The sequence below is a fragment of the Coturnix japonica genome, chromosome 2 (assembly GCF_001577835.2).
Source record: "Coturnix japonica isolate 7356 chromosome 2, Coturnix japonica 2.1, whole genome shotgun sequence".
In the NCBI taxonomy this organism is placed as follows: domain Eukaryota; kingdom Metazoa; phylum Chordata; class Aves; order Galliformes; family Phasianidae; genus Coturnix; species Coturnix japonica.
Window position 1 is genome coordinate 47,924,670 of NC_029517.1, and position 16,063 is coordinate 47,940,732.

Genomic DNA, 16,063 nt, shown 5'->3' on the forward strand with positions numbered 1-16,063 from the left:
AAGGATTTTCTGCCCCTGTCTCACTTCTTCCACCTAACAGTCCTGAGTGAAGTGATAACGTGTCTACATCCTGTTTTGCAAATCATCTGGTCATTCACACAGTTTTTATTCAGAGCATTTCGAGACAATAATGCATTGACTAAAGCAACAATCGTTGGACAAGAACAGACAAAATAAGTAGAAAGACAATGCACGCCCATACTTTCCTTTAAAAAAAAAAAATCTAATTTGACTAATTCATGTATAGATCATTTCAATCACACAGCACATACCCAAAAAGAAAATCTGAAAGACAAAATGTTGCAAATAATAGTGTACACAAAAATCTCCTGCAGCTGAATCACCCGGTGCTTCCACCTCTTCAGGCAGAGTTGCTCTGGTGTTCCTGACCACACTGGGGTCTAGCTTAACCAGACTGCTATGTTTTTTCCTCAGAACGCATTTAGTTTAACCATAATCAGCAATAACCATTCTAAAACTGTCCTACTTTGCAAAAGGATATGAACACTACATATATATAATAAATACATGTATACCAGTTCTCCCTTTAATGATAGATTCACTTCTTCGGCTTTACTTTCTGCTTTTTAGAAGTTGTCTACTTTCATATTTGGCAAAAGTTACTTCATAAAATGACATACAAGATCTTAAACAGCATTTTGCCCTCCAAAACTTATTTCTCCATATTTATCTAGTTTAGAAAATAGGCTGTATTTATCGCTGGGCCACTAATAGTTTCATTAGCAGGAACAATTCCTGAGCAGTAAACACACACACACACAAAAAAAAAAAAAAATTAATATTTTGTTGTGCTGTTATGGTCTTAATCCTAGCAGAGGTCACTACTTGGACTGCTTCATTACAGGATACTCTGCCAGTCCCAGACTTGAAGTGGTTTAAGCTGTTAGTTCACCACTGCAAGTTAAATTCAGGACTATTAGTATTTATTTTTTAAACAGAAGCAGATTGTTATCTTAGTTTAGTCCGTGGTAAAGGAAATAAGAAAAGAAAAACCATACACCAATTGCACAGATGGATGAACTCTCAGAGTATAAACAAGAGTGTGAACTTACTTATACAAACCTACTTTGTAGTGCAAGAGCAAGCACATGAAATGTTGCATTGAATAGGAGGTATAGCAAGTTCACAGCTTTTACTAACTACTCATCACAAGCTTGCTTGGCTGTTAGTACATTCTCAGCAAAGATGCCAGTCAGTTGCAGCAGCAAACAGTGGGTGCACAACATTTTCCTGAAGGTCGTTGTTCCAAGTTGGGATCCTCAGAATCCTCAGATTTATCCTTATTATTTAGCAATACATTTTGAAGTATGAACAATTTTTCAACAAAAGTGCTACAGAAAAAGCATATATTTTGTGTACTCACATACTACAAAAGCAGATTTATTTACCAGTGGTGATCACAGCAAGAGCAGATCTTTAACCATCTCCAAAAGCACTCCAATACAGATTAATTCCCTCTACGGCACAGCTGTGAGTAAACTTTGTGGTAAAACAGGAGACACAGCTGATTCAATACTGATTATCACAAGCTCTAAAATCAAGAGTCGAGCTCCCTCAAAATAAACAAAGAACTCAAGGTATCAGACAAAACTAAACTGTAAAGCACTTTTAGTGCTTGCAGCAATTGCCTATTATGAAAAAAGTTAAGAAATACCTACAGTTCCATCTAAATATTAATTCCAACATTCCATCTCATTTATTTATTTAAATAGATAAACAAGTGTTCTTAGGACTAAAGTAAGACTTTAAAAAGCTACTTAAAGTTTTGAGAACACAGGTAGGAACAGCTATTGCTCTATAACTTTAGGAGGGAGGAGAGCAAGAGCTGTAACTTCTACATCCAGAACAGTTTAATTAAAAACCAGAAAACTTTATGGTGATTTGTTATGCAACAGTACAGTTTCAGCTAATCATTGACTTGCAGTTCAACATTTTCACCTGATACAGTGCAGACTGGAATACTGTTGCCCTATAGAAAGTCCTGTATTTTCTAAAACTTACCATAACCCCTCAGCTGCATGACAAACTGAACAGATCTGGACTCTAATCAAAGAGCATAATGAACAGCAGAGGGATCACTCTTGAGGAAATTCCTTGAGCACACCAGGCTATTCAAAGCCTATGAGGGCTGGGATCAAAGACTGTCATTTGAGTCACTTTGCTGGTCAGCACTATGCAGTATTGAGTTCCTACAGATTTCTGAACCTCCTCATTCCTTGCATGTTACATGTTATATGAAGAATATCTTAAGCAAAATACAAGAGACTTCCATATTCTACCTGCTCTAGATACTCATCAGCTTAATAAATTTTCAGCCCTCACAATAAAGAGATTTTCTCAACAGTATTTTTTACATAAAATATTTCTTTTATGCAAGCATTTATCACAATCATCCACTAGTGTTTTCAGATACAGCATTTTGTCAGAGGAACATCTAAGCATCAAAAAATGTATCACAATTCAGATGATCAAATGCATTTTTCTAAATGTAAATAAACCATTACAGTGAGCCATTTCATTCCCTGCAGCTTGCAATAACACCATAACAAACTTCCATAGGCATCTCCCTTATTTTTCTTATGTGAACTGAGAAAACCTGCAGAAGACAACAAAACTGGAGTCTTCCATCAGTACACTAGTAAAAATACACTGTCCAAATTAATACAAAGCAAGTATACAAAAGCAAGTATACAATCTACTAGTTTCTTGAAGCCATAGAGCAAACAAGTTGCATCATTTTTGTTAGACAAAAATTAAGTCAACCTTTAAGTTTATCTCCCAATTTCTTCCTGCTAAAAAGTGACAGAAGCTTTTCACAGCTATGTTAACTGCAAAGTCTAAACAGGTAAGAAATTACACTGAGGTTCAATTAGCTGAATCAGTTTGAGCCATGGAGTCTAAAAGTTATAAAAATAAAAGAGCAGCAAATTGATTTGTCAGAACAACTTCAAAACAATCTTTCTGCTAAATTAAGGTCTCCAAAAACATATTCCCTAAGGAAATCCCCACTGCTTGCAGCTTGCTATCTGAAAGAACTTTTGTACTCTGTGATTTAGGGTTACTTTGTTTGCTACCATTAGGGTCTGTTAAGACATGCCCATAAAAACTTGGACAATTATACTTTAATTTAAATACATACACTTCCTGAGAGTACTTGCTCATTCTACAAGACCACAAGTAAACTGAGTAAAAGATCATTATCTCTTTCAGGCACCTTAAAGAAACAGAGCTGATTCTGCCTACCTCCACACTACCTCCTTAAACAATTAGGGAGCCACAAAATAACTTACGTTAGGACAGTAAGAAAAATACAAATACGTGCCAAACTTGAAAAGCAGGGAGGTTACCAGTTGACTTCAAGTCCCAGTTTATCCAAGCTTAGCCACATTACTGCTCATCCTCAGTGTCCCAAGCAAAAGTTGCATAAAAATGATTTGATATAATCCCATAGTTACATACCTAAAGTTGTAGACTGAAGAAGACTGCTGTTTCAGCCTGCATTTAGTTCAAAGTGAGTCCTACAGACTAAAAGCAACTCGCCTTTGTGTTGGGTTCCTCCCCCAAGAGTGAAGAGGAAATATCCAAAAGAATATTTTTTATTATATTAACAGAATGGCTTCAGTTGGAAGAGACCTTAAAGAGCACCCAGTTCCAAAGCCCTGCCATGGGCAGGCTTGCCGCCCCCACCAGATCAGGCTGCCCAGGGCCCCATCTATCCCAATCATGAACACTTCCAGAGAATGGGACTTCCTCCTAGCTTCTCTGGGCAGCCTGTGCCAGTGCTTTCTCTCCCTCCTTATTAAGCAAGGGAAGATGTCTTACTTATTTTACTTGTGTACAGGTGCGTGAATTCCTTATTCCTGTTATTTACAGCTAAACAAAACTGTCTAATCACTACCATTTTTTTCCTTTCTCCTGAAGGAAAATAATCCCAATATCTTCATCCAACTCTTCCAAGACAAAACAAATAATGAACACTTCCCATAAAAAAGTCAGTGCTTTATGCTGAATGCATCATTAACTCCAAGACTCCTTTCAGCAGCATGTGTTTCGTTTTGTTTTTTTGTTTTTAAACACTTTGGGAGAAGTTGCTGAAAACTAGTAACAGAAAATTCTGGTTATTTTTAATAGGAGTTTGGGACCTAAATTTTAAAAAAAAATAATAGCAGTGAAAAAAAAGCCATGAATATCCAGCTACTAAATCCTTCATTCAGAGTTCAGCAAGCTTCAGTGACCCCGATGAGCATAACAGTTCTGCAATGGTAAAGGTGTAGATCCTGAGGTAGCCTAATCTCAGAAAATTAAAAGCTTTGAAGATTAAGAGCAGGACCTTGAAATGACCCAGAGAGAAAGAAAGAGACTAAGTGGTTTCTGCAGCCAGTCTCTCACTGAAAGCAGGCCGCTAAGCCCCCAAATGCTCTCAGCCGACTGCAGCTCAGGAGCATTCCAGCTCAGTGCAGGTCTCTGCAGGAGCAAAAGATCAGAGCCACAAGTCCCCAGAATGGAGTTCAGTTTGCCAGAAACATGGTACAGAGGGCAACATTCCCAATTACATTTTCTACTTCATACCTAGAATATTTTATTTTTACTGGAAAATATTGGAGTTGCATTTACTCTGAAGTAATCAAGTTATTAGGTGGTAGAAGGAAGCTACCTCACAGATTCCTAAAATTCGAGTTCTTGCTCATCTTCTTCCTCCTACTCCCTCTTTAAACACAGACTACAGCAGGATGCAGAAATCCAGATGAAGCCTAACCAGTACTGAAGATAGCGAATTCATTGGATTTCACAGGCTAAACTCCTGCCTTACCTTAAAGCTCTCCTTACTTTTTCACAGCACTATAATCACTGCTTCCAGCTTGCAGTTCACTTAAACATCACCTCCTTTCCTGCAAATCTGTTGACAAGTCAAATACCCCTTTTACCTCATTTTCTGCCTGACCAGCAGTACCTGCTTGCCTTTTAGCCAACTGCCCCTAAATGCAAGGTCTTGTACTTTACTGTGCTGCATCCAACCAAAATGATAAGTTCTTAGTGCTCCAGCCTGAAAGTTATGGGGTACCTATAAGCAGGGAGGAGGGAGATGGATCTGAAACACCCTCAAACCTCACAACAAATGGAAACTCAACCCCCACATCCACAACCTTGCAAGCAAAGTACATGCAAAGATCATACAATGGAAGGAGTATATGGCATGCACCTATCCACAGGCACCTCAGGAAAAATATTGATGGGAGCATCCCCTCATGCATTGACCCCATTCCTTCTGCAACAAGGCACATGTTTTTTTTCTGCTCACGTGCTGTTTGCTTGCTGCTTTACTCCACAGAACACACCTCAATGTTCCTTCTCTGCATTTTTACTTCTACAGCCTCTTCCAACTACCAGCGTCCACACCATTTACTTTAATGACAAGGAAAGCAGGTTTGAAAGATGACTGTAGAACGGACTGCAGGATCAGATGGGTCACAACAGTAAAATAGGCTGCATCTAGCAGGCTGTTCTGTTGCTGCACTAAAAGTATGCAGATGAAGCAGGAGAACACAGTACTTCCCATCCACCCACATTTACCAGGCAAACAACTCTAGCGAACATGCAAAAAACAAGGGCTATGGGACAACAGATACAGACTGTTCTCTCCATTTCACATAACTCATGCAATAGTAATTTGTATCTCAAGCTTTTGTGATGTACCACAATATGCTGTCTCCTATCTCTCTATTCATCTTGGCACAGGAATGAAGGAACTCCCAGCACACTTCACATTGGAAGTCAATGGAAGATTCAGTTGCTTGACTGACAACTGGTTACACAATTAGAAGAAAGCCTGCACACACTTGTAAAATACACAGTAATATAGTCTTTTTTTTTCAGATCAACACAGTAAACACACAACTCCACAAAACACAGCTTCACATGTTTGGCTTGGTGGTTAGGTTGTTGTTTCCACATCCTTCTCTATTCTGCCCCTAAGATTGCCACTACAGAGAGGATTATTTGTTTCAGTAACAATTTATGTCATAGACTTAAAATGCCCAAAGGAAACAAATTAAAACCAAGGTGAAACGCAATTTGGAATGAAAAGTCCTGGAGGAAAAGTGCCAACTGATCACTGGCTTAAAAATTTAAACTGAAAAATGGTTAAGAAGTATTCATCAGAGATGTAAGAGCTTTCACAGAATGTAGATAAACCCATAAAAGCAAAAGAGTGACATCTTAATGCTAACAAGCCCTGATCAATTAAGAATGCAGTTAATTTCTTCCAGCACAGCTAGATTACTCACATGCATGAAATCTATGCCAAAACACATGCAATTATTAACAACTAGGTAGTCCAATATAGCTACTAACAAGCCAAAATAGCTCTAGATCTATCTGGTGATTATACATCCTGAAGAAGACAATCACCTAAAAGGCCCAGAAAAGATATTTCTAAATAGCAAGCTTTATGCATGCATATGTACACATATACACAAATAGATGCTAATCCTTTTTGTATTCTTGATTCTCATCACAGAGTTTATGGAAAGCTGTGCCATAGCAACAGGCATGTGCAAGCACTAATTCAGAAAAATCAGTGCAAGTTTCTTCAAGAGCATACAAGTACTTAAATTTCAAGGCAAAAATAAATTGAGTTTGTAACTTCAAGAACACCGACAGTATCTTCTACATTGGTTGTTATAAAGATAGGCAAGATCTGAGTTATACAAAACATTTACCAAGTTCCAAAGCACAATTCGATTTATTAGACTTGTCAAAGCAGTCACCCTGGCATTTCTTCTTAGTACAGTCATAAGATTCTTGATCACAGAAAGAGGGGGACATACAAGCTTGTAAATGAAAGGAACAGAAAAGATAAAATTCTGCATTGACCTAAATGCACCAAGTTAACCACAAAAACTCCTGAAATGTTAATGCTTCTGGAGAAGCATGCTTATTTATCTAAATTCAGTAAACATTTACTTACCCAGCATCTTCTTGGAAGCCCTCCAATTCATCTCTTTGTTCTGCCAGAGTGGATTCCAAGTCCAGATAGGTACCATTGTGAGACAATTGAAGAGTGCAGTCATCAAGCTGTAAAACAAATTTCAGATTGGATCTTAGTATTAGTTTGATACACCTCTAATGTAGGCATCCCCCCTTTTTATGTCCACAGACAAGACCTCCTTAAATCAAACACATACAGGGAGGAGAGAATGTGTGGCGTTACACAATTTATACAGCCCCAAGTCCATATTCACTGCATCATGCTTGGTCACAACAACATCAAGGGTCCAAAGTAGTTAATGATTCAAGGAAAGGTAATTACAACCCTTTATCACACTCATGTTTTTCTGTAGTTGTTCTTGCTGTTTTCCTTTCAGCACCAGAAAAGTAAATCAGGGAGAATCCATCTATGACAAACCACCTGCATTAACTTCCCATCAAAATTTTAGGCTTCCAGTAATTCCCAGGAAGTCACACTTATCTTGTATAGACTTCCAGAGAAATCAATTATCCTATTTCCTATCACTGATTGTTACATGTAAGAAAAGAACACTGTTAATCTTCTCAGGGCTGCCACGGAAATATCATACAAGAGCTATTTTTCAACACATAACTGACAGAACACAACTTGGGAATTAGCCCACACTGCTGTGCTTTGCACTGCTTACATCTTGAAATAAAAGTTCATCTTCTGTAAAAATGGAAAGAGTAGAGGGAGGAGGTGAAGTTGTACTTAAGCCTGTCCCACTTGTTCTTTTTTTTTTTTTTTTAGACCCCTGGTGAAAGAGTAAGCACTTCAAATAATGCGAACATGAGTTTTCACTTTAACTCCTGGGGAATAAAGAAAGAAAAGAACCTCCGAGCCCAGCTCCCAGACATTAAGAATAACAACAGTATTACTATTCAATATCTTTCTGGGTACAAAGGATATTATTAACCTATGCTAATTTAAAATAAGTCCTTAGAGAAGAAAGACTAAATACTGCTCTGGGAAACTTTCTCCCAGTAGCCCAGGATATAAAATGAAATGCTAATTTATTCAAAGTAATGCCAAAAGGCAAACTACTAATTAGATAAATGTTCTGCTGTCACTATGGAGATTAGGAGATTTGCCCACAATTTCCAATTATACTGCATAATTAGGAAAAAGGAACAGTGCTTTACTAATGTACTATGACTTTAGCGTATAAAAAAAAAGCACGATGTGAACAGGAAGTGTACAAGATAATGGAAAATAGTGCATTCTACCTATTTTCAGCTCATCTCCATAGCTTCAGCTGAGCATAGTATTCATTTAGGCTTTAAAGCATCATACATTGTATACAATAATAGGAGTTACAGTAATGGAAGTAGTACCCTTACTTAAGGATGAATCCTGCCAAAAAGACTTTCTCACTTATACACACACACGCAGAAGGCAGCAACACAATACTTTCAAAAGCAGAGTAAATATTATGGGAATAAACTCTTAGATGATCCCTTTGTATAATCATTATGTTGCTCTGCACCCTCACCTCCACACTCACACTCTCACTTTATAGGCAGAATAGAAAAAAAGAAGAGAGATGTTATAATTATTTTTTTAATTCGTAAATTGTCTGACTTCTTCAGCACAAAGAATGGCTGATGTTCACCCATTAGTGCTTATTAGTAGTAATTCACAATGTCGAGTTTCTACCCTCTGTTCAGTGTTAATCTCATGTTTCTCAGCTTCGCATCACTTCTCCCTGTCTCTGGAGACAAGCCTCTAGCTAGCTCATTTGGGACATGCTCTTCCCATTAATCATAACTCACATTAAAATTCCCTATTAGCCCTTATTAGCACACACATTCTTCTAGGACAATCAAAGGGCAAACATTTTTAATAAAGTCTTCCAAAAAAATAAACCATTTAATTGAGCAGTTTTCCACGACCATGAACAAGATGGGCATTCAGCTTTTAGAAGTATCCACTGAATTCTTTACAACTCTTGTTAACTCCTCAGTATTTCCTACTTCTCCAAAAAATTGAGATCAACGCTTTGTTAAACTGCATAGCTCACTACTATTATCATCATGAGATATGGTTTTTTTTCATACCCATTTTCCTAAAACTTCTCTTGACAGTCCCTCCAAGTCATTAACCGTATTCACATCTTCTTGCATGGGCCAAAAGAGCCAAGAAGAGCTTGTCACAACCAAAAATAAAATAAAATAAGAATTACATTTAAAGGACAATCTCTTGTGCATAATAAACTTATGCTGCCTTTTTCCACAGAAGTACTCAAAAGTGCTTTAAAAACTGAAACTGAACAATAGCTTCAGAAGAAACTGAATTGATGCCCTAATGAGTCATCTCCACAATTAGAAATTCTTTAAATAACTTCGAAATAGAGTTTTCCCACAGATAATTATATCAGGGAAACCTAAGGAAAAGAAACAGGAAGCACATAGGACCATTAGATTATGAGCGCTAGTTATACTACTGCAATTTTACATTGAACTCTTATGAAAAAGCAAACAAACCAATTAAATATTTTAAATATTAGAACATCTACCATCAGAATTTAGCACGCTACCATCCTTTTAACATTTGTCAGCACGAATCCCAACCAGACATGAGGAGAGGAGTGCCCTGCCTCTGGATCCTCACTAGAAACAGGCAGAACAAGGTCAGACTTAAACTCCAACTTTGCCTTCCCCTTGAGTCACCCTCACTTTACCAGCACCTCAAGCCTTAGAGAACCCTGGGAGCAACATTCCCTGATAGACATGGGAAAACACATTGCTAGCAGTGCTCCTTTGGGGTTCCAGGAAATGAGGAATACTGGATGGATGTTCAGTTCATCATCTTCTGCAGGTAACCAAATTCAGTCAGTTTGGCTAGTCTTCCAATCTGTGGAGCCAAAATAACTTGTATCATACAGCCATCGAGCTTCAGAGTTCAGTAGCATTACACAGGCAATGACCTCTCACCTTGTTTTAAATGATTAAATTGGAAGAGGTAACACCCCACTTCTCCTTATTGAAAAGATAACCACAAAGAAGTATGTTACTACACAATGAGAAAGTCTGCTATTTTTTATATTTGGAGTAGATGTTAGAAAGAACTTCCTTATTATGAAGGTGATGAAACACTAGAACAGGTTGCCCAGAGGAGCAGTGGATGCCCCCAAGGATCCCTGCAGGTAGTTCAAGGCCAGGCTGGATGGAACTCTGAGCAATCTTGTCTAATGGAAAGGTGTCTCTGACCATGGCATAAGGTAAGAACCAGACAGTCTTGTGACACACTTTTCCCACTGATGATGGCTCACATTAAAATTTCTTATTAGCATATGAAATGAGCTAATAAGGATTACTCTTTGTGACTAAATGTTTCAAACAATTCCACACAGTTCTACAATTCTCCAAATTTCATTGCTTAAGGAACAAGGAACCACAGGGCAAAAGAATAACAGCAAGAAGGAAAGACAACTATCATGCTGTTATCTCATGCCAGTTAAATTAGTGCTGCTGCCTTCAGAAACTACAGAGGCTTGTTTAATGAAGGAAAAAAAAAAAAAAGTTCAGTTATTGTTTTCATCTGATGCCTTCAGTTCCTTGCAGTCCAAAAGCAATATCCAAATGAGGCACACAGGGTGGCAGGGTAGAAGCCAGAAGAGCAAAGCAAAGACATATACAGCAAGGAACACACGCCAGCACCCCCACGCATGCACTTGTCATGTTGCTCATGAAGCACAGTGGGTAAATAATCTAACGAAGTCAACATATACTATACTATGCCAACTGAAATTTTTCAAAGTTTGCTTTCCTTTATTAGACATTGCTGAGTTAGCACACATTTCAAGCAAACTTCCCTTTGGCTTCTTTTAACCCCACTGACCCAAGGTAGTAGTAGGATGGCAAAGGTTAAGAGGGGTGGAAATGCCATATTTACCCTCCCTGCTGTTTAGAAAACATAACAGCAGTACCACAAACCATCAGAAAAATCTCTTTTCTGTTTATTCTAAGACCACAAATGCAATTATTTTGTTTAATAAATAAATAAATAAATCAAACTCGGAGAACTGCTCTTTCCTAATCCTCCACTTCCATCCAAAGAATCCACGCAGAAGAATGGATTTCAGACAAACGACTGTCCGCATCTCTCTTGAACTCCAAGAACGCATTGAAAAGTCAACAGCCAAGAGACAAAAAACTAAGCCAAACACCTTTGTGATTTTATCTTTATAGAATGAACTTGTTTATCAGTGTTAGCACAAGCTACCGCAACTGCTCAACACTGCAGTCGGAAGCAAAGACCAATCAAACTTCCAGCAATTCTAGCTGGAGCTGCCGGACAGCTTACTTCACTCATTTTGCTGTTTCCAGAATTACAGGGAAAGGAAATACATAAAAAATAAGTTGAAGTAATCCAGTATCAAGCTGCAGAAACAAAATCCTTCTTCAATTCTAGCTTCTGGCGCAGACTCAGAAAATCCTTATCTTAGACAAGTGTCTTAGCTCATCCTTCACTTAAACGTCATTTGGTGGTAATTGTTCTTATCAGTGCTGGAATGTACTTTACTTACCTACAGGATGCTTTGCAAAGTAGGGAGAGTTATTGATGGGAAGAAAAAAAAAAACAAAAAAACAACACCATAAAGTCTCTTTACATTAAATCTTTCCTTTTTCAATCAAAAAAAAAGCCTTGTATTACTTCACAGATCACATACATGATGTTTTCCCACACCAGCTAAATGTGCTCCCTCCTGGTTCAGCTGTATCTAATGGAATTGCAGTCCTGTTACAGAGGCCTATAAACACCAGCTTTCCCCCTGCTTTGCCATCTCCTTCCTCCACCTTCCTAACAACTCCCCCCCACCCCTTCATTAAAATATAACAGGATTGCTAACTCTGTTAGTTCTTATAGAACAATGGACTATCCCCCTCGTTTAATATGCACTGCACAGTCAACCTCCCTATAATACTGACATTCCTTAGAGTTACTAACAACTGCCCACCCAGTAAGGACATAATTCTCTCATTCCTGTGTGAGTAGAGCCGATCAGACCACAACACGGACACAGATGTTCCAGTCACAACCAGTTTAGTTAGGTAATACAGCATAGAAGACATTGAAGCACCCAGCCCAGGAGCAGTGCTGCACAACCCACCTCAGGTAGAAAGCCTGACATCTATGATATTAAATGTAAGCAAGTAAATTGTATGCTGGATGTTAGAAAGCAAAATTCACAGCATATGCTAAAAACCACTCTCATCTTCCAGTTTGAACACCACTCAACATGGCACGCAACCACTGTACGTTGATCTAGAAGTCCTTATGCTCCCAGCAGTCATAAGATAGTCAGAGCACAGTTCAAAAGGAACTTACTACTCCCATATGAAAGTGTTGTTATTTTGAATGCAACTTGCAGTCCTACTATGAAACAGCAGCTTTTATCTCAGGCCCAGCTGATGCCAGAGTACTACTGGAGTCAGGTAATACAGCACACCAGACAAAACATTAATGCCACAAAATCCTCAAGAGCCACTGGAACAACACCCTGCCAATACAAATATTCTGCTGAAATAACAAAGAAACTGAAAACAAACACAGAAAGCTGTTACATTAATATTATGGGTTCAACTTCAGAAAAACAAAAGGAAGTTCAGAGTTCAAAATTCTGGAACTGTGCTATTTCAGGGGGTTTCAAGCAACGGCAGCACATCAGTGAAAGCATAATGCACAGATATGTACCTGTTGCTATTCTTAGGTAGTGAATTATGCGCCTGGCTCGCCAGACCTTGTGCTTGATGATTCCCTTTTAACACAGTGCTCCACAGGGAGCAGTTCAGACTTTACTAGAATATCTGTTTCCAAATATGACACCAGGGCTTCCACCAGCAGCCACATGAGCATTGCTCAAAAATGTTAGTGCTCAAACGTCAACAACTGTGGAACAAGAAAGCAAGTTAAATTCAACTGGAGATGGGGGTTACTGAAAAGTAGAATATAATTAAGAAAACATTAAGAACAATTGCATTTCTGCATAAACTTCACTCTGTGTGGGAACTAACACATTCTTCCTGTCCAATTCAATCTTTTTAAGTTAAATCAGTTAAATTTGAGACAACACAATCAAATAGTCAAGAGCAGAGCTCAACAAAGTGAAATTGTTCAGACCAAAAACGTCTCAAACTCTTTAAGTGAAGAGAAAAAAAAAAACAAAACCACCACATTTTCTAGTTTTCTAATGGTAAACATAGTGAGCATACGTGATGAGAATAACCTAACCACTGTTCGTTAACTTTCTGGCACTTCAACTCATCCTTGCTCAGCTTTTCCTCACCACAAATACAAAGCACAAGCTCTTCCAGCATTCACGGTTAAGTATGTCTTTAGCCGAACAAAAGGGAGAGAGGCCATAAGAACAGGATACTTTCTTTAGAACCATACACAGCTTTTTGGCTGATACACAGGGGTTACCTACAGCTGACATGCTCTCATTACCATTTGGTTGGACTCACTGTGAAAGTATCCAAGGAAATGGAAATAATCTCTAAGAAGGAGATAGGTCAAGAAAAGGGAGAGGAGGAGGAGGGAAAAGGATTAGCTTCAGTGGAGTGCATCATCTGAGGAATCTTTTGTTCAAACTTACGTGTGTAGGAAAAATATCGAGTTAAAACCACAAAAATCATTCCGTTAAAGATGCAGTAGTCTGAGACAGGAAAAAAAAAAACAAAAAAAAAACCACACACTTGTGACAAAATTTCATTCAACTTCTTCTGTACTTCTTATTAAACTGAAAGCTGTGAAATACTCCATACTTAAAAATATATGGGATGTGACAGAATGAATCAATGATTTAAACACTTTTACTCCAACACGTGTCCCTAAGAACAAGCTGCCTACCAGCAACTTTCAATTCACTCAACCATTCAGAGAACACAGGCTGTTTTTAACTGCATTTAGCACACTACTGTTTGCTCGCTATCCTAATAATGGAACTAAAATACTTAACTGCTACACGACCATCCAAACAGTTTACAGAGGTGTTTCAAGGACACAATAACCAGTAAATCAAAATTCATTGTTAGCAGCAGTGGTTTCACCAGTGCAGCAGTTAAGCACCCAGTAGAGAATACAATGAAAAGCAAGACTCCAATCTTTAACCTCCTGAGCATACTGTATTTCCAGTCTCATGACCCACACCTACATCCTTTCATAAAGAAAGGAGATGGAGTATCAGTCTTGAAATAAGGTGTATTTAAAAACAGTATTTGAGCATTACAGGTCTTTAGCATCCTTGTCTCTAGGGGAAAAAAAAAAAAAAAAAAATCACAACTAAGGAAAACACTGAAACAAAAGATGAGATGTGAGACCACATGGAAAGTCAGAGCAGAGAGTTGGGAGAAGACAACAGATTAATAGGGAAAAAACTTAACAGTAGTTCTGGCAGACTTCTGGCCAGAGCAGAGGAGAACTGAAGTTAACAAGGGACAAAAACATACTCAGCAGTGAAATGAGAATCCCGAGGCAAACTGTCTTTCACTATAATCAGAACTTTCCTCTGAGGCTTCTGGTTAGCTATTTAAAAGCTTTAAAAACATTTAAAAACCCATAAGAACAAACCCATTGCTCAGTATACATCAAAATGCATTGTGTTAAACACATCAACACCAAAGGTATATGCAGAATATGAAGGAAAATAAAGCACAGTGGGATAGTGGAAGAGAACATCATGCACTTGTCAACAGAATCATTTATTCAGTCTGAATCCTGGAGGTTCATATGAAGGATTTTGTCGATTGACAATTACACTATTGATTACTCTCATCAGCTCTTCCCAATACTTAAGAGCGTCTCTTAAAAGCTTTGCTGTTTTGAAACCTAAGAAATCATTAGAAGAGAACGATTGCTAAGTTTATGATGATAAAACTCAATGTGAGAACAGCGCACAAATGGTAAAGATTCGTGTATGCTGCAGACTCACAACTCTTACTTCCAAATCTATAAAAGCACAAGGGATCAAAGTCAAATTTCCAACCCTTGAGCAGAACTTCTTTAACACTTGTGCTTCACCTATTTCAGTCTTTTATCATACATTTCTTCCTTCCATTTGATTAGCTGCCAAGCAGCAGATTCAATCCACAGATTTAAAGCAGTTGTCTGGACTAGACTAGGAAAGCAAAAAATTACGCTCCTAATGAACACAGTTCTCTTAACGATCCTCAAACAGAAAGCCATACTCTCCAACTCAGTTACAAGCAAAAAACAAGTATGCAGGGAAAGGATGAATGTAGCATTATCACCACCAAGTATTCATTCCTTATTTATACTCTGATCACTCAGTTTTGAAAGGCACACAGAGAACACAGCTAGAAACAAACAACTTCAGTAACAATTCCTGATCTATTTTTCCCCAGAAGTGAACAGGCTCTAAATGGTAACAGAGAACAAAAGACTGAGATGCTCAGAAGGAGCAGAGTGAGAGGATCATGGTACAGAAAAAAAAAAAGGGGGGTGGGGGGGGAGGAAGTCAGGGCAGTTATACTCTTAAGACTTTTACAGAACAAAAAAAGAATACATGAAAAATTATGAAGCTGGTTATAAGTTAAACTTTATAGAGTACAAAGTGGGCCAATAACACTCATGAGATCAAAGCTTAGAGATCAAATATAATCAAATGCTTCTAGAAATAAGAAAACTTCTTTCTTTTAATTAAGAGCATATAAAACTTTTATGCTTCAAGAGCTTAGTAATCTAATACCTATTATTTAAATATGCCTATTATGGTGGTGCTCAAATATCCCTCTAAACCATCTGGTACTACCTACTGTCAAAGATCGCTGTCATAGTTATCACTTCTCTGTGCACAGAAGAACCACAACATGCCTTTGCTTTTGTGTACGCATGAAAACTCCTTAAACAAATCCACATGGGGCTCTTATTTCCACTGCCTGCTCCTAATACTTTTTTTTTTTCTTCCCTATTTAAATAGAAATATTTGAATGATGAATATAAAACCCAAACAGTAGTTCTGATAACTAATAAGGGTTAAACCCACTAAGACTGAACCGGTATTTTGCAGTC

General features: G+C 38.0%; 1 protein-coding gene across 3 annotated transcripts in view; it reads right to left on the reverse strand.

The window, feature by feature from the left end:
* FHOD3 (formin homology 2 domain containing 3) overlaps positions 1-16,063 on the reverse strand; it is a 354,796-nt gene that overhangs the window by 317,056 nt on the left and 21,677 nt on the right. For all 3 annotated transcript variants that reach the window (XM_015854309.2, XM_015854311.2, XM_015854310.2), the window contains exon 2: positions 6,989-7,095. In XM_015854309.2, coding sequence (XP_015709795.1) covers positions 6,989-7,095 — 107 coding nt within the window. The remainder of the gene's footprint in view (positions 1-6,988; positions 7,096-16,063) is intronic.